General features: G+C 34.4%; 3 protein-coding genes and 3 long non-coding RNA genes across 11 annotated transcripts; 4 read left to right on the top strand and 2 right to left on the bottom strand.

Moving 5' to 3' along the window:
- Positions 1-709: 709 nt before the first annotated feature.
- On the top strand, positions 710-5,704 carry LOC105253269 (tetratricopeptide repeat protein 21B). The gene is made up of 9 exons (XM_011261221.2): positions 710-1,855; positions 1,962-2,216; positions 2,290-3,008; positions 3,098-3,414; positions 3,683-4,017; positions 4,222-4,429; positions 4,520-4,833; positions 4,927-5,320; positions 5,431-5,704. Exons 1-9 carry the CDS (start codon positions 710-712, stop codon positions 5,667-5,669), a joined length of 3,927 nt encoding a protein of 1,308 aa, XP_011259523.1. The 3' UTR covers positions 5,670-5,704.
- Positions 5,705-5,728: 24 nt separating this feature from the next.
- LOC105253335 (proton-associated sugar transporter A) lies at positions 5,729-9,953 on the bottom strand. Of its 4 annotated transcripts, none has more exons than XM_020027525.2 (9): positions 9,731-9,953; positions 9,074-9,427; positions 8,254-8,516; positions 7,913-8,167; positions 7,367-7,617; positions 7,169-7,288; positions 6,940-7,095; positions 6,462-6,701; positions 5,729-6,352 (listed from the first exon to the last, which is right to left on the bottom strand). In XM_020027525.2, exons 2-9 carry the CDS (start codon positions 9,268-9,270, stop codon positions 5,954-5,956), a joined length of 1,881 nt encoding a protein of 626 aa, XP_019883084.1. In that variant the 5' UTR covers positions 9,271-9,427; positions 9,731-9,953; the 3' UTR covers positions 5,729-5,953. The 4 variants fall into 4 exon arrangements, with proteins under 4 accessions (XP_019883084.1, XP_011259641.1, XP_011259810.1 ...); XM_011261339.3 differs by having other exon boundaries at positions 9,799-9,953; XM_011261508.3 differs by having other exon boundaries at positions 9,836-9,953.
- LOC112639994 lies at positions 6,543-7,992 on the top strand. Its single transcript, XR_003123795.1, has 3 exons — positions 6,543-6,714; positions 6,923-7,129; positions 7,869-7,992. It is a non-coding gene; the product is annotated as an uncharacterized LOC112639994 (long non-coding RNA).
- A 40-nt stretch (positions 9,954-9,993) lies between the features above and the next one.
- LOC112639993 lies at positions 9,994-11,734 on the top strand. The gene is made up of 3 exons (XR_003123794.1): positions 9,994-10,086; positions 10,217-10,487; positions 11,296-11,734. It is a non-coding gene; the product is annotated as an uncharacterized LOC112639993 (long non-coding RNA).
- A 627-nt stretch (positions 11,735-12,361) lies between these two features.
- LOC105253045 (synaptic vesicle glycoprotein 2C) lies at positions 12,362-21,391 on the top strand. 3 transcript variants are annotated; one of them, XM_011260927.3, is made up of 13 exons: positions 12,362-12,487; positions 12,991-13,249; positions 16,812-17,082; positions 17,334-17,390; positions 17,473-17,634; positions 17,958-18,120; positions 18,393-18,514; positions 18,587-18,825; positions 19,142-19,368; positions 19,573-19,793; positions 20,186-20,345; positions 20,417-20,544; positions 20,862-21,391. In XM_011260927.3, exons 3-13 carry the CDS (start codon positions 17,079-17,081, stop codon positions 20,915-20,917), a joined length of 1,539 nt encoding a protein of 512 aa, XP_011259229.1. In that variant the 5' UTR covers positions 12,362-12,487; positions 12,991-13,249; positions 16,812-17,078; the 3' UTR covers positions 20,918-21,391. The 3 variants fall into 3 exon arrangements, with proteins under 3 accessions (XP_011259229.1, XP_025271420.1, XP_011259311.1); XM_025415635.1 differs by lacking the exons at positions 12,362-12,487; positions 12,991-13,249 and having other exon boundaries at positions 16,735-17,082; XM_011261009.3 differs by lacking the exons at positions 12,362-12,487; positions 12,991-13,249; positions 16,812-17,082; positions 17,334-17,390 and having other exon boundaries at positions 17,538-17,722.
- LOC105253216 lies at positions 19,202-22,239 on the bottom strand. The gene is made up of 4 exons (XR_889364.3): positions 22,208-22,239; positions 21,990-22,118; positions 19,553-19,814; positions 19,202-19,390 (listed from the first exon to the last, which is right to left on the bottom strand). It is a non-coding gene; the product is annotated as an uncharacterized LOC105253216 (long non-coding RNA).
- Positions 22,240-22,477: the final 238 nt, after the last annotated feature.

Genomic DNA, 22,477 nt, shown 5'->3' with positions numbered 1-22,477 from the left:
AATTGCTACATTCAAATCATGACCGGTTTCGTTGAAGCAAGCAAACTGATGAAAAGATTCCAAATATATAATTGTCACTGTTCTTGCTGAATATATAGGCCAAAGTTTAATATGATTCTCAGCTAAGGTATGAAAGTTGTAAATTGAAAATTAAATGCAAAATGCTTTCAAGTGTTTTGAAAATTTGTATATGTTTCAGATTTATCAGCATTTACATATGCTAGTAGACAATTATTATATATTAAGATACGAGAATACCTATAAAAGTATTTATTATGCAGTAAAAAAATTCTGACTTAAAGAAACACTTTATTGGTCCACTTTGTATTTTTGTCCAGATTCAACAAGCCTGGATTCTATTATTAACGAGATCCTAAATATTTAAAATTCTAATGATTCAATGTGAGTTTTTTAAAACTGAATTACTACTCAATTTATATGTAATTATATGTTTAAATATTATTAATTCTTAATTTTTAATTTAGAATGCCAAGAAAATAAATTTAAGATGTTAAGGATTTTAAAAAGCAAAAGAAAAAAGGATAATGTAAGTTTTAAGTTTTTTTAAATTTATATATTATTGGACATCTTCATATTAATATATTCAATAGTTTATAGAAAGCAAGAAATTTGTTTTATCCATCTATATTTTATTTCAGAATTGGTTCAAAAATTTATTATTATGAATTATAAGAGGATATAAAACAAAATGGAAGAAACAGAATACATAGCTTTAATCGAATGGCATTGTCGCCAGCATTATTACAATAGCATGCTAACTAGTGCTAAACAAGCACACGATGCTTATCCAGATAGTGAGCGATTGAAACTTCTGCTCTGCCTAGCATACGTCCTTGTTGGCAAGAATCACGAGGCTATCAAAGAGAGTTCGAGCTTGCTAAACTATGCAGACTTTACATTACCAGTGTTACTTGTACAAAACGTGGCGCTGGTTGATGCAGAGCGTAGCACCGCGACTCAGATGGAAAATAGAATACGAGATGAGCGTAGGAAAGCTTCCTTCATTGCATTGTACCTCGCAGCATCCGTATTATTTCTCGCTCGCCGTGCGGACAAAGCAAAAGAATACGCGGACCGAGCATACAAGTTGAAACCTACGAATATCAATGTTTTACTTATTAAAGGATGGCTAGAGTGTAGTTTGAGATCCAGCATAGGCAGTTTGGAAGCAGAAAACTTCTTCGATTCGGTCTTAAACGAAGAACTGAGAAATTTGAGCGCATTATTAGGTTCTGCAAAGACGAAACAACATACTGGAAAATATTCTGATGCTATCGCGATATTGAACTCTCTTATCGTACGTTATCCTAAGCTGCCGTTACCGCTCGTAGAGAAGATGAAATGTTTGTTAGCCGCGAAAGATTGGGAACAGGTACTAGAAATGGTAAACCGAGTGCTATCGATTGAATCAAATAATCTAGATGCCATCAAGACGAGCTCAGTTGTGGCTCTCTGCAGAGACGGCAATCCTAGCGAGGGTTTGCCACAGTTGCAGTTGTTCCTGCGCAACTTGCTACTCGCTGAACCGAAGAATGAATTCTTACTAATCAAAAATCTACGCTTGTTTTCCGGTATCGCATTCCAAGATCACGGAATCCTATCGGAACTAGCGCGAATGGCTGAAAAGATGTTACATGCAATATCATCGAGCAACGCAGAGTTGATGGCAGAGCTGGGCGATCTACATATTGCACTGGGCAATGTTAAGGATGCCGAGCGCTGGTACAAAAACGCCATTCGCGCGGATCAATCCTCTTTCGTAGCACTCATGGGACTGGCTCACTGCCAGTTGCTGGAGGGATCCGCGGAGGATCTGGAACAGGCGCGCCAACAGGTAAATGGATGTGTTTAAAAATAGAATTTTTCTAATTAAATATAAAAAGTAGATAACACTGATCAAATAAATGTTAAAAGATTATTCTGCATGTTATATTTTGTAGGTGGAAATCTTGATGGAGATACAACCGCATTCGACGAATGTGCGGCTGTTATTTATGTCCGCGAAGATTGCCTCCAATGAAGACAATGTTAAAGCACTCGGCTATCTCGATGCGGCGGCAAACGTCTTATTGAAGAGTTGCGAGGGTCTTGTATATGGCTATGAGTATCTTAGCGAGCTTAAACCGGACTTATGTCTTGAGATTGCAAAGCAACGGTTGATGCATTCTTTGAACAAATCACCGATGAGCGATGAGGTAATTACTCTGCTTAATAAAGTTTAGTTTTATGTCGATCTGTTTTTTATTTAACTCTAAACTTTTTAAACAGGGTAGTGCAATAGAAAAAGAACCGACCATTCGTTTGCTAGAACAACTAGTGGAGGCCTGTCCGGGTTCCAGCGTAGCTTTATTATTGCTCAGCAAGGCCAGAATGCAAAGCGGCGATTATGAGGGCGCATTGACTTTGCTGAGAAGATTGTTGGATACAGTGGAACCATCCAACGCGCAAGCTCATCTCATAATGGCTCAGATCCTGGCATATCAGGGCAAGTACCAGCTCGCCTCGCAGAGCCTAGAAGTTGGCTTGAGTTATAACTTTAAGATTCGGGACGAGCCAGTCTATCATTTGATCATTGGCATGGTACAGCGACAAACTGGCGACTTGGAGAATTGCATTAAGAGCTGTCAAATGGCCATGTCATTAGCTAAATTGAGTGGCGGTTCCAACAAGAAATCCGACATGTCCGCGTCAGATCGAGCGACATTATATCTGGAACTGATCGCAGCGTACAGTAAGGCAAGACGGTTCGCCGAGGCATTGGCTCTCGTCGAGGAAGCGAAGTTGAATCTCGCCGGCACTGCCGAGCTAGAAAGAGTTACCATCAGCACTGCCGACATTTACCTGGACATGGGAGAATTGGAGAACGCTGTTGACTGCTTGCAAAATATCTATCCAGGACAACCATATTATTTGCAGGCGCACACTAAACTTGCCGAAATCAACTTAAATTACAGGAAAGATCGTCAGGCGTTCGCGAAATGTTTCAGGTATAGAAACTTTGATTTGCATTATTTTTATTAATGTATAAAATTTATATTTAAAATAAAAATCACTAATATCGTAATATATTTTTTAGAGAATTGGTAGAACATTGTCCTGGGTCGAAAACGTACAGTATGTTAGGCAACGCCTACATGTCCATACAAGAGCCCGAAAGAGCGATAGAGGCATATGAGCAAGCGCTTTCACAGAATCCAGTCGACAAGGTAGACATTGCGAATAAAATGGGAAAAGCACTCGTCAAAGCACATCAATATGCGAAAGCAATCAATTATTACAAGGACATAGTAAAACAGGACAATTGTACCACTCTGAAATTAGATTTAGCCAAGTTGTACATGAAGATGAAACAATACGACAAAGCGGAAGCAACCTTGGTACAAGAGTTACAAGGTAATTTCTTAAAACTGATACAAATTAACTTATAATAACTATAATGCTATCAATAATATCAATATATCAATATATCAATAATTAATAATCTAAATCTATTTAACTAAAATGTATTTATATGTACTTAATACATAAATTTAATATAAAATTACTTTAATTGTGTTTCTACTTCATATTTGTTATATAAAAATGTAGTAATTAACTTTATGTGATATAATTTAATGAAAGTAGAATTATTATGTGTGTAATTTTATATTTTATTACTTAGATAAGCGAAGCGATTCTGATATGCAGAGTTTGGAAACGCGAGGACAGGAGTTGCTATTACTCGCGAAAGTGCGTGAGAAATCGGGAAATATTAAAGGCGCGTTACTTACCTTAAAAGAAGCAAAGGATAATCAACACAGATACATTCAGCGTCTTACCATTTCACCGGATGTCACAGATCAGAAACACGCGCTGGCAAATATTTGTCTGACGATGGCCGATTATGCATCAAGCTTACGTAATTATGACGAAGCCATCGTGTATTACAAAGAGGCACTGACTTATAAACATACAGACATGAATGCTCTGCTCTCTTTGGCGAAACTATATATGCAGGTGAATAAATAAATGATGTTTCGTTAGATTCTAAAAAATATCTTGACTGTTATAATTGATATCTCTCGATCTTTAATAAAAAAATTAACAGAAAAATTATGGAATAAGCGGAAGAGAGCTTTATTTTTTTTTATTAAATTATTATTGTCTAATCTTGATTTTTGATAAGAAAATATTAATATAAATGAATTTTTTTTATATTAGATGAACAATTTAGACCGGTGTGCGCAAAATTGTTCCATTTTATTGAACGCTGATCCTAACAATGAGGCCGCTTCCGTAATGATGGCGGATCTCGCGTTCCGAAAGGTGGATTTTGAGACCGCGGCATTCCACTTTCGACAACTACTGATGCGCCAACCCACTTATTGGACTGCTTTAGCAAGATTGATAGAAGTGTCGCGTAGAACAGGTTTTGTAAATTTTTTAAAAACTCATATTCTCCTTTGTTAAATTGTTTTATTTTTTACATACAATTAATAGAAATTAATTATTATTGTAGGTGCTATGGATGATCTTGATGAGTGGTTGCAACGTGCTCAGACCGCGATGGGTGTCGGCAATGTGGAAGCTGGCTATTACTATTGCGCCGGATTGCTGGATTGGCGAATGGGTAAGTTGAATTCCGCTCTTCGTAACTTCAATTTCGCGCGACGCGACCCGGAGTGGGGCCAGCAGGCGATTTACAATATGATCGAGATTTGTCTGGATCCCGACGATGATACCACATTATCGAACGAAGCATTCAATGACGAAGATGCAGAGTATCAGGACTCGAGAACGATGGCTTTGAGAACGGCCTATCGATTGCTTCAGGTTTTGATCATTTTTAACTTTTAAAACTTTATTCTGTTTATGTGTTCTCAATAATTTAAATATTTATTACACTTTTCAAATATATTATTCAAGGAATTAAATCCGAAAGGAAGCCCTCATGAGGAACTGACTCACAAGCTTCTCAGCAACTTTTTTCTGCTAGCTACCAAACAAAAGTCTAACATTGAGAAAGCCTTGCAGGATTGTACCGCTTTAGCTAGTCAAGATACTTTGCGAGATCACGTAGGACCCGCACTCGGCATGGCCACCGCTCACATCCTATTGAAGCAAACGCCACGCGCTCGTAATCATCTGAAGCGCGTCAGCAAAAATGTTTGGACATTTGAAGATGCCGAGTATCTGGAACGTTGCTGGTTACTGTTGGCGGATATCTACGTGCAATCCAGCAAATATGAGTTGGCGAATGAGCTGTTGAAGCGGGTGTTGCAGCATAATGCCACTTGTGTACGAGCTCACGAGCTGTCAGGTTAAGTAAAATTAAAACATATATAATAGAAATTATAAAATAGAAATAGAAATTATTATTATCATATTTTAATTGTCTAAAATAAATCGCGATGTAAATATTATTTCCAGGTTACATTGCCGAAAAGGATCAGAATTATCGAGAAGCGGCGACGAGATATGCCCAGGCTTGGAAATGCGGTGGTAAAACAAAACTATCAATCGGTTACAAACTGGCCTACTGCTGCCTTAAAGCAAAGGCTTACGCTGAAGCGATTGATGCGTGCAACGAAGTATTGAAACAAAACGCGGATTATCCGAGGATTAGAAAGGACATTTTGGAGAAATGTATCAATAATCTTCGCACGTGAAACGTGTACATTGAATTTATACATTGATCGTTTATTTATTACATGTTATATATTGTATGCACATCCGTCCTTTTAATTCCGTCCGCTAATAATTAATCAAGTTATACACCAGTTTGAAGGGAATATTTAGATAATTAAAATATATAATACAATAGTGTGTAATATTTGAAACACTTGGCTGTTTCATATAATGATAATTAACAGTTTATTAAAATATAATTGGCAAGATGAAACGATTAAACTATCTTAACGTCCAAAATCTTGATCGGTCGACGAACCAAGATTCATAAGTCAAGGTACATGATCCGCGCAGCACAAGCTGCGCCGCACATCGCCAGAATACTGGCCACATATACTACCGCCGCAGTGGAACCTGTGAGGCTGACGATTGTACCAAGGCAACAAGACAACAAGAATTGCGCTAGGAACACCATAGAAGAGACGATGGCAATGTCGGTTCCCAGTCCACGTACAAAACCGCCAGACACCGCATCCCCCTCGTCACTCGTAAGGGCGAAGGTCGAGGACGTATGATAGTGTGCTACCAGTAGATACGGCATAGTAAACAATGTAGAGTACATGACGCCGGCAGTCCATGAGAAAACGATGACGCCAACCTGGTGTTTAGTCAAGGCCATCAGAAGCATGCCGACGCTATAGAAAAGTAGCCCGTAGATGTAAACCTAGATATTTTTATATAAATATTATTCTTTGCCAGATATGGAGATTTGTGTGCCTTTCGAATGTAGAGTTAATCATCAATACTGGTTTCGATTAAACGAAGCTTTATACCTTACGCGCACGAAAACGCTCAATCAGCCGCTCAATGATAAGCGAGTAGCACGAACAAGACAACGAATACATAGACATTCCCCAGCATCCAAATCGCACTCCTTCCTCGTAGAGCTCCCGTTCGTCGGTATCCGCGGGTGCCCGCGGATTTCCGCCATACACTGCTTCGCCCACAAAATCCGTGAAGTATAGGGAGTAACATACGTGTGCCATCCAACAGAAGAGATTCGTCAAACATACCTGGCGATCGAAGGTATGATAAATCATGTAAAATCTTCAAGATAAATCAACATTAGAAAGATCCATGAGATCTTTTGATTAAATATTTGCTCGATGTAAAAATTGGAAAACGGTACATGTTTTTTAATTATATAAAAAATTGTAATTTATATATTGATATGAAATATTAATGTATATTATTAAGAAAGGAAAAAAAGAGGAAGATAAAAATTATTTTTCAGATATTTGACTTATATACCTGACGAAGACTATGTGGCATATAGACGATTGACAAAAGATACTCCTTTAGGGTTGCTCTAGGATTTGTTTCATTCTCGAAGCCATAGTTGACGTGACTACCTTTGAAAACTGGCTCTTCAGAATGATCGAAGAGTTGCGGGTCGGGGGCAAATTCCTTGATTGATAATTCGAGAATGAAATATACTAAGGTAAATATACTATTAAACATTAATAATTTATGACTTTACTTCCGTCTTCGGAGGTTCTGTCTCGCATTCAACATCGAGGGCACCGTATGTCTTCGACTCGTGGATGATCTTCTCGCGTTCGTCTTGCTTATTCTCCGTCCGGTGGATTTCTCCCGATGTCTATAACGTAAACGGAAAAAATCTCGAATCTTTACATATTCGCAAAACAATAAAACACTACGTAAAAATAAAATCCACCTTCGACTCTTCCGTCTGCCTGTACTGATCTCTCTCGAGTATCTCGAGTGGAATCTCCTTAAAGCTGGTGATTGTGCATATGACACAAACGACGAAGATAATCGTGATCAAAGTGAAGGTCACCTGCACATGTCCACCCAGCATAACACCGAGCGAAGTGGCGTCCCAATTGATGCCGCCCAAACCGTAGCCCATGAAGCCTCCCAAGCCCGCCATTATGGTGAATGTGCTTAAGCCTTTAGCATGATCCTCTGAACATTTTAGATGTTAATAGAATTAAATTTACATTTTTAAAACATGTATTTGTGTGAGTTTGCTAAAAGATAAGCGAAGAGTTATATAGTTTAATTTAAAACAAAAATTAAAGAGATATTTTTAAAGACATTTAAAAATGAGATTAAGAAAATAAATTGGCTCGCTAAATATACAATAATTAAATTATGCCTTTCGTAGCTGCATATTTTAAAAAAAGAAGATTGTATTTGTATGCTTTTAATTGTAGACTCGCATCAAATCAAATTTATAGAAAATATCTGAGTACCTTACCGGGTATAGTGACATCGAGGAGATAAGCTCTCGCGGGACTTTGACAAGCATCAGCGTCAAAGTCGAGTAGCACCGTGCCGAGAATCGTGAAGAGGATACCCCAGGAGTGCGAGGAAGCCCTTTCAATGGATTCAGAGGCCTCCTCGGCCAGCTTTGCCGTTGTGCGATGTCCAAGGGGAATCGTCTCGTTTGTATGAGATGGTGTGTCGCCGAATACGTAGCCAATGTGTTCGCCGTTCGGCACCAGAATCAGGCCTGTAAGAAATTCATTTATTTTAGAGCACACATATAATCCTCTGTATCATCTTTTAATACCGAAACATGCCAAACTGGCGACTTGCCTATGAAAACTCCGAGGGCCAGGAGAAGAATGAAGGGTCGTCTCCTGCCATGCTTGAATTTACAACGGTCGCTTATACTGCCGAGGATAGGCGTCACGAAGAAGCCCACAAGAGGACTCAATGCCCACACCAGCGTCATACGCTGATGATCGACACCGATCTTCAATAGCGTTGGCGAAACGAAGGCAGTTTCCGCCGCGTACGAAAACTCGATCCCCATCACGGCCGTCGAAATTCGAATCAATTCGGCACGGGTTTTCCTCCTGAGATTGTTAAAAAAAAATCCCGTAAAACTCTGCCATATTATTACATACCATGTTATTGCTTTACATCGCGTAGGTAGAACTCTTTTCTAATATATATACATATATATTTTTAATATATAGAGAAGATACATTAGGTGCAGTTAAGAAAGTTTTATTATTACTAAGTGTTTATGATTGTTTTGAATTATTCGTATTAAAAGATGAAAATAAACATTCCATGTATATGTCACAATTTGCGAATATAACTCCATTTCAAAAATATAGAATATAGAAACATATAAGAATAAATTAAAAATATATTAGTAATATATTAAAAACATATATATGTTAAACTAAATAAGCTCTCTTTTTACAGCTTCGAAAATATTAATACTAAAATATAGAAATCAATCTATCTCTTTTTTTCTCTTTCTCTTTAATATTTTGGAAATTAATTTGCATTTGATTATACAGATGCACATAAAAGAACAATTATATATAATTATAATGTTGTACATTGATTTTATGTTTATATCAAATACTCTCTCTGTTGCAGTATATCGAATTCTTTTCACCTGTAAATATGAGAATAGTCTTCCAACGTGCGTTCCAGCTTAGGGGGCCCCCGCAGATGATGCCTCAGTCCATCCAGACCTTGATCCAAATTCAAACCGTTTTTCCATTCCTTCCACGCGCCCCATCGTTCTTTGATGGTTTCGCGGACACCGTGAATTCTACCCGCGAATCCCTCATACTCGTGTAACTTGTCCATGATCGATTCTTATTTCGAACGATACAGGATGAATGATACAATAAGGGGACACTCGATAGTAACGGAATACATCATCCCTCAATAAGATGATCAAAATTGATGACAACAATTTTCATATTCTTTCTTTCTCGCGTATAAATGTCATTACAAACATCAGCTGTAAGAAATAATGTTATTAATCACATTTATATTTGCACTAATTAAAAAACATCTTTAAAAAATATAATTAAAGACGATCATGAAAAAATATATGATATGCTAAATTTCGTAATTTAATTAAATTATTATTATACGTTATTATGCGTAATTTAATCGTAATTGATAATTTTTTATTTATTTTCCAACAAATCACAAATTAATCTTGAAATTAATCTTAAAATCGTAATTAAAGTTTTATTTTAATTTCCTAACATAGATTATACATAAATATAATTGGTATTATTATATAATGTATCATTACATATGTAAATTACATTGGTTCTTTTTTTTTCAGAAGACTCGACAATTTAACAATTTTTTATTACGCACTATCATCCGTATATAATTTAAATAATAAGATAAGCACGAATGACTGTTGGTCTAAATTGTCCTAAGTCGACGCTATTTTGGCAAAAACAGGACGAATTGTTTGCGAGTCGTCTGGACCACATCGCGATCGACTGGAGCGAGAAAACTCGGACACGGACGCGGACGCGGACGGACGAGAGACGACTGGTCGGCGAGCAAACACGAAAGCTCGAGAAGTGCCCGCGCAATCTCGGACAGGCATTCACAGATTGCGTTCTTGACTGAGCTTCTCGTATACAGACTAGCACAGTTTGTTTTCTCTATTTTTATAAAATATTCTTTTATATTCTTCTATTTTTATAAAATATACGTTATAATATTATGTGTTTTATATACATTTTATATTATGATAAAATTAATACTAGCAATTTAATTTCAGGAACAATTATGCGTCATATAGGCATCTCTAAACAAATCGCAGATCCGAAAATATCCTTAATTTTATGGAATTCATATTTGAAGATATAGAAAAGGAAAATTTCTCTTGTAATTTTTATTATTTTATCACAATTTTTCAATTATGAAAGAAAAGATCTTTTGCCATCAATATCGCGGCAAGAGCGAACCTCTGCCTGTGCCAGCAAAAATCGAAAGATTCTTCGCCGTTGCAATTTTCTTCGTAGTAGGAGGTTTACGCGATGTCCAATAAGGTAGGAACATCTCTCTCGGAGCGCAATCCGATTACGCGTAAATACGTCTGAAATGGAGTAAATACGAGGGTCCGTTTGTTTCGTTGTTTTTCTTTCTCTTTGCCTCGTTAGATAAATAAATTATGGAAAGGAAAATGAAAAGAGATACACGGATGAGAATGAGTTTTATAGAGACAATAGGATCGATACAGTTTATCGCCTAATACGCAGCTTCGACCAAGGCCATTCACGCAACGAAAGGCGCTTTGTAGGTCTTCGTGGCTGCTTCGCACTAGATATCACGGATGAAGACGAAGATGCCTTAACAGTGCCTCAATTTTCTGAATCTTCTCTTAGAATGTTGATCGCCACCGCAAAATTAAACCGAGAGACATGCACCTTGGAAGCTTTTAAAATTTCTTTTTTTTATTTTTCTCTTATTTATTTCTCTTATTTATTTTTATATTGTCCGTAAAAAAACTTGAAAAATGTGCAACGCAATCTCAGTCTGCAACTTGTCTCATTTTTCTCGTACAAGAATAAGGGATAAAATTTTTTGTATATATTTACAAGGTTTTCTTTCTAGAAAACTCAATTTTGAAAAATTATCAATGTCAACAAGGTAACAATGTTTAAAAATTAAAATATACATTTATGTGGATAACGATTTTGCTTTTTCTTTCTTTCTCATATATATATATATATATATATATATATATATATATATATATATATATACACGCGTACGTTCTATTCTTTTTTTAATTTTTCAATCTCCGTGTAATTTTTACAGAAATCTAAAGTCTAAAATCAATCCGTAATGTTTCAGAAATAATAAGCCGCGAGTTTATTTCTTCCCGAAGGACGGACAGAGAGAAAGAAGCCGATTGAAACCACCCATCTCCCATCGGCCTTTTGAAAGAACGCGGACTATTGCAGGATACAATTTCCTCGCAGGAAATTACGTCTACAAGTCAGGAGAGCGCTTCGCGCTATTTTCTACGCGCTTTAAAGCACATGCGAGAGATCGATATTCATTGTCGTCATCGCGTTGCTGATATAAACGACGGTGTTAAATGCGAGAAAAAAGATGTCAGTATTGAAAAAGTTACTTTATAAAAAACAAACCGTTACTCAAAAATGAAATAGAGTTTTTAAACAAATAGTAAAAACTATAAATTTTTATTATTTGTTAAAAACTGTTATAAAACCGAGTTACATATCAAATGCACACACATTTACATACACGTATACACACATATAAACGATTTTTTAATGAAAATGAAAATAAAGTAAAAACATTAAAGTTAAAGAAGATTTTTTATTATTTTTATTAATAGAATCATAATGACCACAATGTTAACAAAATTTGCAGAATGTATGCATATATCACTACCTGCCATGTCACTCTGGCCAATGACACAATAGAGTCGCAATTAATAGTTTTCGTTCATACCTTGCTTGTTCTAATTAAGGCATCTCGAATGTCTCGTTACTCGACAATCACTATTACAGAGCTGGCGAAAGAAAAGGGCCATTTTTTAGAAGCAGAAAAGCTTTATGTTTCTCGCAAGAAAAGATTTTAACAATTTTAGGTCATATTTATTTGTCAATTTATTAAAAAAGTTAATGCAACATCTTTAATCTATATTTATTTAGCAATTAATCAAAAAAGTTGTATTTTTAAGTCAATGATCTAATGATATTTTTCTAACTGAAAGTACACAAAAGGTCATCAAGACTTTATCTGCATAAATAAAAAAAACTTAACAGTTTTTCGATGTATTTTTAGTTTAGAATAATTTTATTACAATAAAAAAATAATTTTACTAATTCTTTCTATACATTTTAGGAAATTGTGATTCTGCATATGCTTTTACAATTTCTTCATCGCACATATAACTCAAGAGATATCTAACCAATGTTTAAGTTACAACCTATTAGATGTTAAAACTAAGTGCGCTTTATCCTTTGTTCTCCTTTATCTCTCCTTGCGATGGAATTATTTTCAACTTATCCAGGTAATCTTTAATTCAAGACTACTAGACACTTATCTAAACAATGACACAATTATCAATCATTAAGACTTACAATTAGATTAAATAGATAAGGCAAAATTAGATAAGACTTGAAATTTAAGAAAAAAACAAATCAATATTTATATATTTATTTAATTTCTTTCACTTTCAACTTGGAAGAGATAACTTGGGAGATTAGCGATTTAACGGGTTTTTTATTTTACTCATCGCAAGTTGTATCATATGTGATACAAGATATACGTGTATATCTATTCCATTCATATTGCGTATATTTTTCAAGTGAGACAAAAATCAGATTGTCAATCTCTTTCTCTTTCGGACAGTTAATCGATAATGGCTTTGCATCTTTCTTTATCTAGAGAGTTTTTCTATTCTTTTTTTAAAGAAATCGAATCGGTAATTTTATTTAAAAGAAAACTTTGATAAAAAGAACGACTGATTTCCCAACTTGATTTTTATAATAATGCAATCTGTTGATTTTTTAGAGGAGGCCTCTATCGTGGCGCTGAAAAATCTATCGTCGACCCTGTGCGTTCCCTTGCCATTGGCCCATATTCATCCAAATATCGCGCTCGCACTCAAAGCAGTAAAGGTCGCGGCCGCCGAAAGTGGTGAAGTGCCGAGGCCGCTGTCGCCTGTGAAAGGACATTGCGCCCCGTCGACGATCCCGAAGAGCATTCCGTGGTTCCGTACGTCAAAATCGACAGCTCTCGCATTCTCTTCGGCGTGATACTTGTGATGAGGGTGAGAGATGCGTTTCTGTTTCGCTTATGTTGCTATTTCAAATAATATCGAATTTGAAAATAGGGATCTATATTTATATTCTTGAAATTTCGAAATAATGGAAAAAATATATGAGCTGACAAACTTGCGATAAGCATACTCTGAACGTCAGATATATTTTTTATAAATTTAAAGGGGAAATATATATAACAAAATTTAACAAATTTATTTATAATAAAAATCTACAAGTTTTTTCATTTATTTTAATTATGATAATAAATTATTTTATCGCCAAATTAACAAATATACACAAGTATTAAATCAAATATTTATAATAAAGAGATTTTCTTTACAAAAAATAATAGTAATAAAGTAAATAAAAATTGTTAAAAATTGTTAAAGGTTGATATTAAAAATACTAGATGATCTTTTACGACAATATTTACTATCAAACATTATTTACCGAAAATATCAAAAAGATTCAAAAGTGTGGAAAGAAATATAATACGATATGTCTTACCAAAATGATAATGAAATGATAATCAGAGAAGAGCAATCTTTACCATGATAATGATCGTATTACGAAGGATTAATTTCCGCACTACCAATCGGATAATTCCCTCTCTCTCCCGCTCTCTCTCTCTTTCTCTCTCTCGGTGACGTGTCGCGATTATGCTTTGTATTTTCCCGATTAATTACATCATTGTGCAATTAGTAGATAACATGATTAATCAATCGTTCCAAAATGATGGAAATTGTCGTTATCGGCTTAAATTTAAACAGTGCGTCATCGAATAATCGTAATCGCATGCATCTACGTCGATACAATCTATTTTTGGTTCTCCTACTCGTGATCGCAATCGAATACATCGCACGTGTCCATCGTGTGTTTGTAATGCGTGTTTGTCAACACTAAGTGTCGTACGGATCGATCGATTGATTAGAGTAAAATTCCCATCTTATTCTCAAGCATTAAAACCAGATTACGAATATGATTCTCATATATTTTCGATGCCAAAAAAACCAATTTTTCCTTACACATATCTTTTAAAGTTTCATCAATCTTATGTAATTTCCCATAAATATCTCTCATAAATAAGAATATTAAATTTTAATGTCTCCCATCAAATTCTAAAAACATAATGTGAAATATTACGCGATAAAGAAAATGCATTTAAATCAAATATAAATTAAATGCATTTATAATCAAAAATATATATAATTATACATAAAATATGTTCATTTACATGTTCTTTTTCTTCTATAATAAATAATTTTTGCATTCTTTTTTTAGAAAAAGTGAAATTTGAAGTGAGAAAAATTATTAATAAAAATTTGATTATGTATGAATGTTTTTCTCGAAAAAGGAAACAAGAATTGAGAAGAAACTTGAGAAAAACTAGAAAGTTTTAATATTTTCTCGACGAAAATTCGAAACAAGGTTTCAAGACTATCGACTTTAGTTGAGAATTAAAAGATATAGCACGGTAATCAAAAAAATGAAAATCTGAATAACACTCGATTTGGAATAAGAAGACGATGACTAAAGTTCCTCGATTCAAAATAGAGATTTATTCTTGAATCTTCAAGTCAGCGTGTAAAATCAATCGTCTCTTCACGGATCGACAAATAAAATCTTACGCCACCAAATGTGCAGGCGCATTATCAGTCGCGAATAAATGACACACATTGTACGTTGAACTGACTCATAAGTATGAAATAATTACGTTTCTTTTATATAAGAAAAAACGCAATTATTTCATACTTATTACATTGTTTTCATGTATCGTGCCTTATCGTGGAAAATTCCATAAATTTGGAAGCAATCGTGTATAGATAGCCGATAGAGGAATGAATGTATAAGTAGGACGGCATTTGAACACTTCCCTATCGGCTACCACGACCACCGATTGTCACAGATAAATTTGCTGTTTACCAAGAAGAGAACGCACGACAAACAAATAACAAATAAGAAACGGGAGCGCGAAGATTCTTCACGTGTCATGATTTTAAGCCGGGTGATATTTTTTTCTCAAACATCACGAAACACGAGCTTTATTTTTTTTTCTTTACGAGTATCGTAAGTCATCGGCGTATCATGCTGTCACGTTCAAGGAGCGTGACTCTCTGTAAAATTTCGTGCGGATGACTTCGACGTTGCGTTCGGTGATCCCGCGAAATCCCAGATGATTTGGTAGAAATTCCCAAGAATTACCTCATCTATAATTCTGCAAAATTGATGAGATTTAGAAAGTAATTGATTATTCTCGTTGTATTAATTTATCACCTTTGTAATCTTGAAACATATTCTTGCATATAGATTGTAATCTTTCACTTCTATATTTGACGTCTTTAAAAATCATTTTCAGATATAATGGCGATAAAATAATTAATTATCATATAATATTAATTTTATATACATATGCGATAATAATTTATTACGTAATTAATAAAAAAATATTTGCACAATAAATATACTTTTAATTATCTCGCTAAAGAATAATTTTCTTCTATCTCGTGTTTTCAAGAATTGTAAAGAACGTTAAAACTCGTTAAAACAAATTCTAATATAATGTATAAAAACGAATAACTAATTAATTGGCAGATTAAATATCGTGAAAAAATATAGTCTCACAAACTAATTATATACATATATATATATATATATATATATATATATATATATATAATGATTAATACAAACATCAATTTATGACTAATATATATAACATTTAAAAATTTGATATGAAAGATTGATATCATGTTGATGCTGCAAGACATGATTTCTCGTTGTATCTTATCACAATTAAAGCCTGAATAAATTGATGACGTAACAAACGCATGTCACATGTACGACATAATTTTACATGAAATTACGACGAATAATGACAATCAAATAAACTGACTTCCGCGTACTCGAATCATAAATTACGTACGTGTCGCGTCATAAATATAACAATCATTTCGTATTAGACATTTTGTTATACGTACGTTCGTTACATAACAGTCGCGTCGAGACTCAACGAAAATACTGTAACTGATAGAGAGAAAAAAACAGAAAAAAATTCATTTCATTAATTAATATTAGAAGAAAAAAAACAAAAAGATAAGATATAAATAGACCCTCCAGGCAATGAAATATTCAAATACATTTCGTGTTTTAATATAAAATCTCTTCAATATTTCTTCACATGACTTTATCAATTATTTATAAAGTCGTGTGAAAGAATACGTAGGAAAAAATAAATTAGAAACATAAATTAATATTGAATCTAATTTTAAATTATGTCGTCAAAATTTTTCTCTCATCTTTTATCTCCTTCTTTTTAGTTATATATATAATCAATTTTTTCTATACCGTTGAATTACAATTTTTTGTCACGATTTATTATTTGAAAAATCGTAAAATTTCCCAAAGTGCCCTCTCCTCGCGAAGGCGAGTGATATCTTATCTGGAACCAGGCTCAGCCTTGCTCCGGAAATCAAGGTATGCGCGCCGCCGATTCATGGATCATTCGCTCGATCGCGTCCGTACAAGTAAGGGCTACTCATCGAAATCTCCTCTTCCTTCTTCCTCTCGAAGATTTCAATTCGCAAGTTGTCGTCCTCGATCGGCGCGGGTTCTCGCATTAGACGGACAACGTACGAACGGGAGGTGGGTGGAATTGGCGGCAGCGACGCCGGCAGGATACCACCTTTTGTTCACCAATGAACGCGGAGCTTCGTCAGGAAGAATATCGTGGCAATTGCAACAACATCAGGAAGCGACAGCATTGCGACGGCACATCCCCGAAAGAGAATCTCCGGCGCGCGAGCACCTTCAGGACGTCCAGCGACTTGAGCGGCGATCATGGGTGGGTTTCTCCGATAATTTTAAGAGATTGCTCGGTTCCAAACAATTCTAAATTATTCAGAGACCTAGAGGGAAATTAGAAATGATTGATTTATTATTGATCGTTGAGTAATCATGTGATTAATCATTCGTGAATTCAAAATTTTATGCAAAAGTGATGGGAAACTTTTTCTTAAAATATTGTTAATTTATTTTATTTGTTTAATTATTTATTTAATTATGTATGACTTACGCTTCTCTTTTCTATTGCAGGACTCGACTTCCTGGCAGACGGAGGTGCCGACTTCGAGCATGCAATCACCGTAACAGGCAAGAAATTCATCCAAGATCTTAAGACTCGCGCTCACAAAATGATTTATATCACAATTTTATTAATATCTATCCTTGTTAGGTTTCGGGAGATTTCACTACATGCTGTTGGCCATCTGCGGCCTGATTTACATGGACACGGCGATCGGCGTGACGATACTCTCATTCGTGCTTCCGGCGGCGCAATGCGACCTAGAGATGGACTCCACCGCGAAAGGTTGGCTGACCGCCTCTCCGATGCTAGGTCGGTGTCCGGATGTCACTCTTTTACACTGAATCAGTAAAAGTATCACTGATTGAAGTAGAGCAACGCGAGATTTTATCGAAGATCAGTGAGTATTTCGTTGATCTTCAGTGAAAATACTCATAGTCTGCTCCTCCGTTTTGCTATTTGATGGCAGTAATGTTTCATCGAAAAATTAATCATTATCGTTAACTTTTCTCAGTGAAATTTCAGACTGCTTACAGTATATTATATTTATAACTAAAATTTATCGATGACCATATACTCATTTAAAAAGATTCATTAGGAGAAATTCATTTATAAATTGAAATATATTTTGACAGGTATGGTGATCGGCTCGTATATATGGGGATGCCTGGCTGACACAAAGGGCAGGAAGATTGTATTAATTGCTACATTGTTGATGGACGGTATCGTGGGCGTCGCATCCTCGTTCGTTCAGTATTTTTGGTTATTCGTGATCTTCCGATTCTTCAATGGATTCGCGTTAGTGTCTGCAAAATTACTTTCGCTTGATCTTGATTTCGATTTTTTTTTCAAAAATGACCATTTATTTCAATCTTTGAGAATTTATTTCAATCTTTTGTTGAAGAATATTATAGTTTTAAAAAAATATTATTTTTGAATTCGTCAGAAAATTTGCACATATATCATTAGAAAATCAAAATTAAGATCTTGCACATCTGATATATAAAAGAGACATCTTGTCAGATACTTTATGTTGTTTTTAAATATTAACGAAAAGTTTCGGTCATCAGCGTGACTGGAGCCATGGGCATTTGCTTCCCGTACCTCGGAGAATTTCAACCCACAAAGTACCGCGAGCGCGTTCTGTGCTGGATGGAAATGTTCTGGACGGTCGGTGTGATAGTCCTACCGCGTAAGTATCTTACATCACTCGTTAATCCTTTCGTTAAGCTCTCTTTGAAGACACGGTCGAATCGTTTTCCAGTGATCGCTTGGCTAATCATCCCCATGGATTTTACGTACGTGACTGAGACGTTCTACTTTAAATCCTGGAATCTCTTCGTCGCGCTTTGCGCCCTGCCATCGCTCATGCTCGGCCTGTGGCTCTTCGCCTTTCCGGAGAGTCCCAAATTCCTATTGGAGTGCGGTGAAGCCGATACTGCTCTCGAGGTGTTCAAATGGATCTACTCGCGAAACACCGGCGCCGATCCTGATACCTATCCGGTAACAGTACTTTGATTCTTAACTTTATAATAGAAATAATAAATATTTTCTCTATTTTAGGTAAAGTAAGTCTTTAGATAAAGTCCTCAGATGTGATTCTAAATTCTCTTATGCTTCCCTAATTCAGGAAATGATAATCAAGATATTAATGCACATCTAAATTTCTTACTCGGAACCGTTTTACAAGTAATTACAGAGTAACAGTATTAAATATTTTAATCAAATATATTTAATAAACGTTAAGAGACTGTTAAGTAAATAAGATATATTACTTTGCAAGATATTTAACGATTTTTTTTCCTTTTTCTCGCTTCAGGTGAAATGTCTACAAGAGAAAACGAAGCATCAGGATAAGAGTACCAGATCACTAAAGCTGCACAAACGGAAGGATCTGAAGGTCCTCTTCACGGAAATACGAGATCTGACGAGCGCACTTTGCAAGCCGCCTTATTTGCGCAACACGGTGCTCGCCTGCGCTATTCAATTCGGTCTCACCAGCAGCTATTACACTCTAATGGTTTGGTTCCCCGAATTATTCACCAGGTAACCTCTCCGCCAGGATTTTCTTAAATCGAAAAATTTTTTTTATACGTAACACAATTACACGAAAAGAAAATACGTGTGTGATTAGATATTCAAAATATCAAAGTTCAAAAATATAAAAAACACATCTCAATTTTTGTTTCTTTATTGATTTAATATTTTGGTGCTAATCAATTATTCTTACGTTGTATGTTCTCCTAATAGATTCGAACAGTTCGAACACGTGAGACCCGGTGAGACCACATCGGTGTGCATAGTGTCTGCTTTACCGGACAATGGGACCTTGTTCGATCCCTATGGTTGCGATGATACAATGATCGCATCCTCCGTTTATTTGCATACCGTGTATATCGGCCTGGCATGCATCCCTGGCTCCATTATTCTACCCATTTTTGTACACAAATTGGGCGCGAAATTCTTCTTGAGTGAGTGACAAATTATGTAAGCTAAAATTTAAGATTAAAAATCAAATTAAGAAATAAGAGTTCCGACTCTTTCAATATTCGAGTTGATCTTAATTTTTTAATGTCTACTCAAGTCTTGTAAAATAAATTCTTTGAAAATTCTTTGATTTTTCCAAAAGAAAAAAATTTTGGAAAAATTTTAGTTCTTTTGCGAGATAGTAGATACCTTATTTTTAAAACTAAATCAGAACAGATTTTCATTAAATTCTAATAATTAAAATTATTTCAATTTTAAAAAAAACTCTATTATACAATCATTTTTATTAATATTAAATCATAAATTTTTTTCATATAAAATAATTAGAATCTTAATTTCGAATTTCTCTAGTTTTTAAATGAAAGATCTGTTTCAGTCGTGTCATTGGTGGTTTCCGGCGCGGTGACAATAGGTTTTTATTATGTGGTGAACTCGACGCAGAATCTGATATTTTCCTGCGTGTTCGAGGCTCTTACATCCCTTGGGATCTCTTTAGTTTATTGCGTGATCGTCGACATGTTTCCGACGAATCTCAGGTGAGCAAACCGAGTTCTCATTATTTCCAATTAACAAAAATACTTATTAATCCAATATTATTTTCTTTCAGAGTAATGGCGGCTGCTTTATCGCTAACAATGGGTCGGCTAGGCGCTTTGGTTGGCAACCTAGTGTTCGGTTATCTGATCGATTTAGCCTGTGAGATTCCTATCGTGCTGTTCGCCGCGTTTCTGTTTGGTAAGAACTTTTACAAATTCTAATATAAGTCTAAATTTTCAAATCCCTTTTTTTATAAACATTTTTAATTTCTATAAAAATTATCCAAGTTTTTTCCATTTTTTAATAATCTCAGTATAATTGAGGTATTAAATTTAAGACTAAATGATACTAATGATATTATCTGCTTAAATTCTAAATTCTTTACTTGTTTAATTTTTTCGTTGTAATCGGGATTTCGAGGAGATCGGATCTAAATCAAGATGCTGAATCTAAGATGTTCAATGAATAATACAAATTATTCTTGAATATGCAAATATAATTAAATCGATTTTCAGTCTGTGGTATCTTGTCGTTCCTGCTACCAAAAACTGGGAAGGAAACTCTGGAATAATAGAGGGAGAGTCTTTCGAGCTAATTTGCGCATTTTGCTCGGATGACTCGAAGAATCTGTGGCTTGGACCTCTTTCTTTAGCTTCATTATTTATTAATAAATTTATTTGTAAAAAGAAGAAATCACATATATTTTATTTTCGAAGATGATAAGCGTACGAAACCTAAGCAAGCGTAATAAAGAAGTTCGAAGAAATTTATAAGATTGAAAAAATATGTCGCGTTTATGCGTATACTGATATTCTATGAATGCGTATACTGATATTCTATGAATGCGTATACTGATATTCTATGAATGCATATAATAATGATATTCTATGAATTTCATGAAAAGGATCTGGTTTTTAATCTTTTGATCTTTTGACATAATATATGCTGCTGAGTCTTCGTGAAAATTTGCGATTTATATTAATTTTTATATAACCGAAATGAATATGAGGAAACACGAAACATGCTCAAATCATTGATTATACTAAATTTATAATTTCATTTTTGAAGAAATACAAATTTTATAAGTATATAGTTAAAATTTTATAAATATATAGTTATAAATATAAAGTGATGTTAATACACAATAAGTTTTAAAGATTATTTAATAATCTTTTTTCCTATAATAATCTCTTATAAAAGAGACAATATATAAAATTCTATTCAAAAATAGAAAATGTTTGATAAAAGGTAATAACACTAAATTAATGTACAAATAATTTATCAATAAAATTAAATTTGTTCTTCGAATTTCAAAAATTTGATATCTTCACAAATTATATTGAGCAATTCATCAATTGTACGTGTGTTAGATTTAGGTTTTCTAATTTTTTTTGTAACAGTACTATTTTATCTATTATTTCTTTAATTTCGAAGAAAAATGAATTTTCTTCGTCATGAATTTGCAGTAAAAGTTTTATTAAATTATAGTTTGAAAATCCCTCTCACTAATTCTTTCATTTTATATTGAAGTATTTTTTGTATTATGTTAATATGACGATTGACTTCACTATAACAATTAATTACATTAAATTAATTACAAAATATACATCAAACAAATTAATTTTATTCGTTATTATTATTACCTGTCAGTTTGTGTACAAGCATCAACATCCTCAGAAAAACCACAATCCAAATTTATAGGCTAATAGTATGAATAATTACGTCATTTGTAAGTTTCACACTGTTCCTTTTTCGATATACGACAAGTATTCCTAAAAATATTTAAGGAAGACCACGCGTTTATTTTAATAAAGATAAATACTTGGATACACACGATATTATACGATAAATTCGTACTTACCATCTATGTATTAAAGTGATAAACGATCTTCATGGAGACACCTTGAACACTCGTTTTAAATTTCGGAACATGCTTCGCGCATGCGCGTCGATCTGGCGGGAACTAGCGCGATTGGAAAAATTTTGTGGCGCGTAATTTAAAAGATTCAACGAAAAATTATATTTTATACATATATTTCTTGCACATAATTAGTATGTCTTTACAGAACTTTATTAAATTATGTATTATTATTTATATACTTATTTTTTTTATTTTATTAATACACCTTTT

This window comes from Camponotus floridanus, unplaced genomic scaffold (assembly GCF_003227725.1).
Source record: "Camponotus floridanus strain SB8 unplaced genomic scaffold, Cflo_v7.5 scaffold124, whole genome shotgun sequence".
Lineage (NCBI taxonomy): Eukaryota > Metazoa > Arthropoda > Insecta > Hymenoptera > Formicidae > Camponotus > Camponotus floridanus.
Note: the sequence above shows the minus strand (reverse complement) of the source record. Positions and strands in the feature narration are given on the sequence as shown.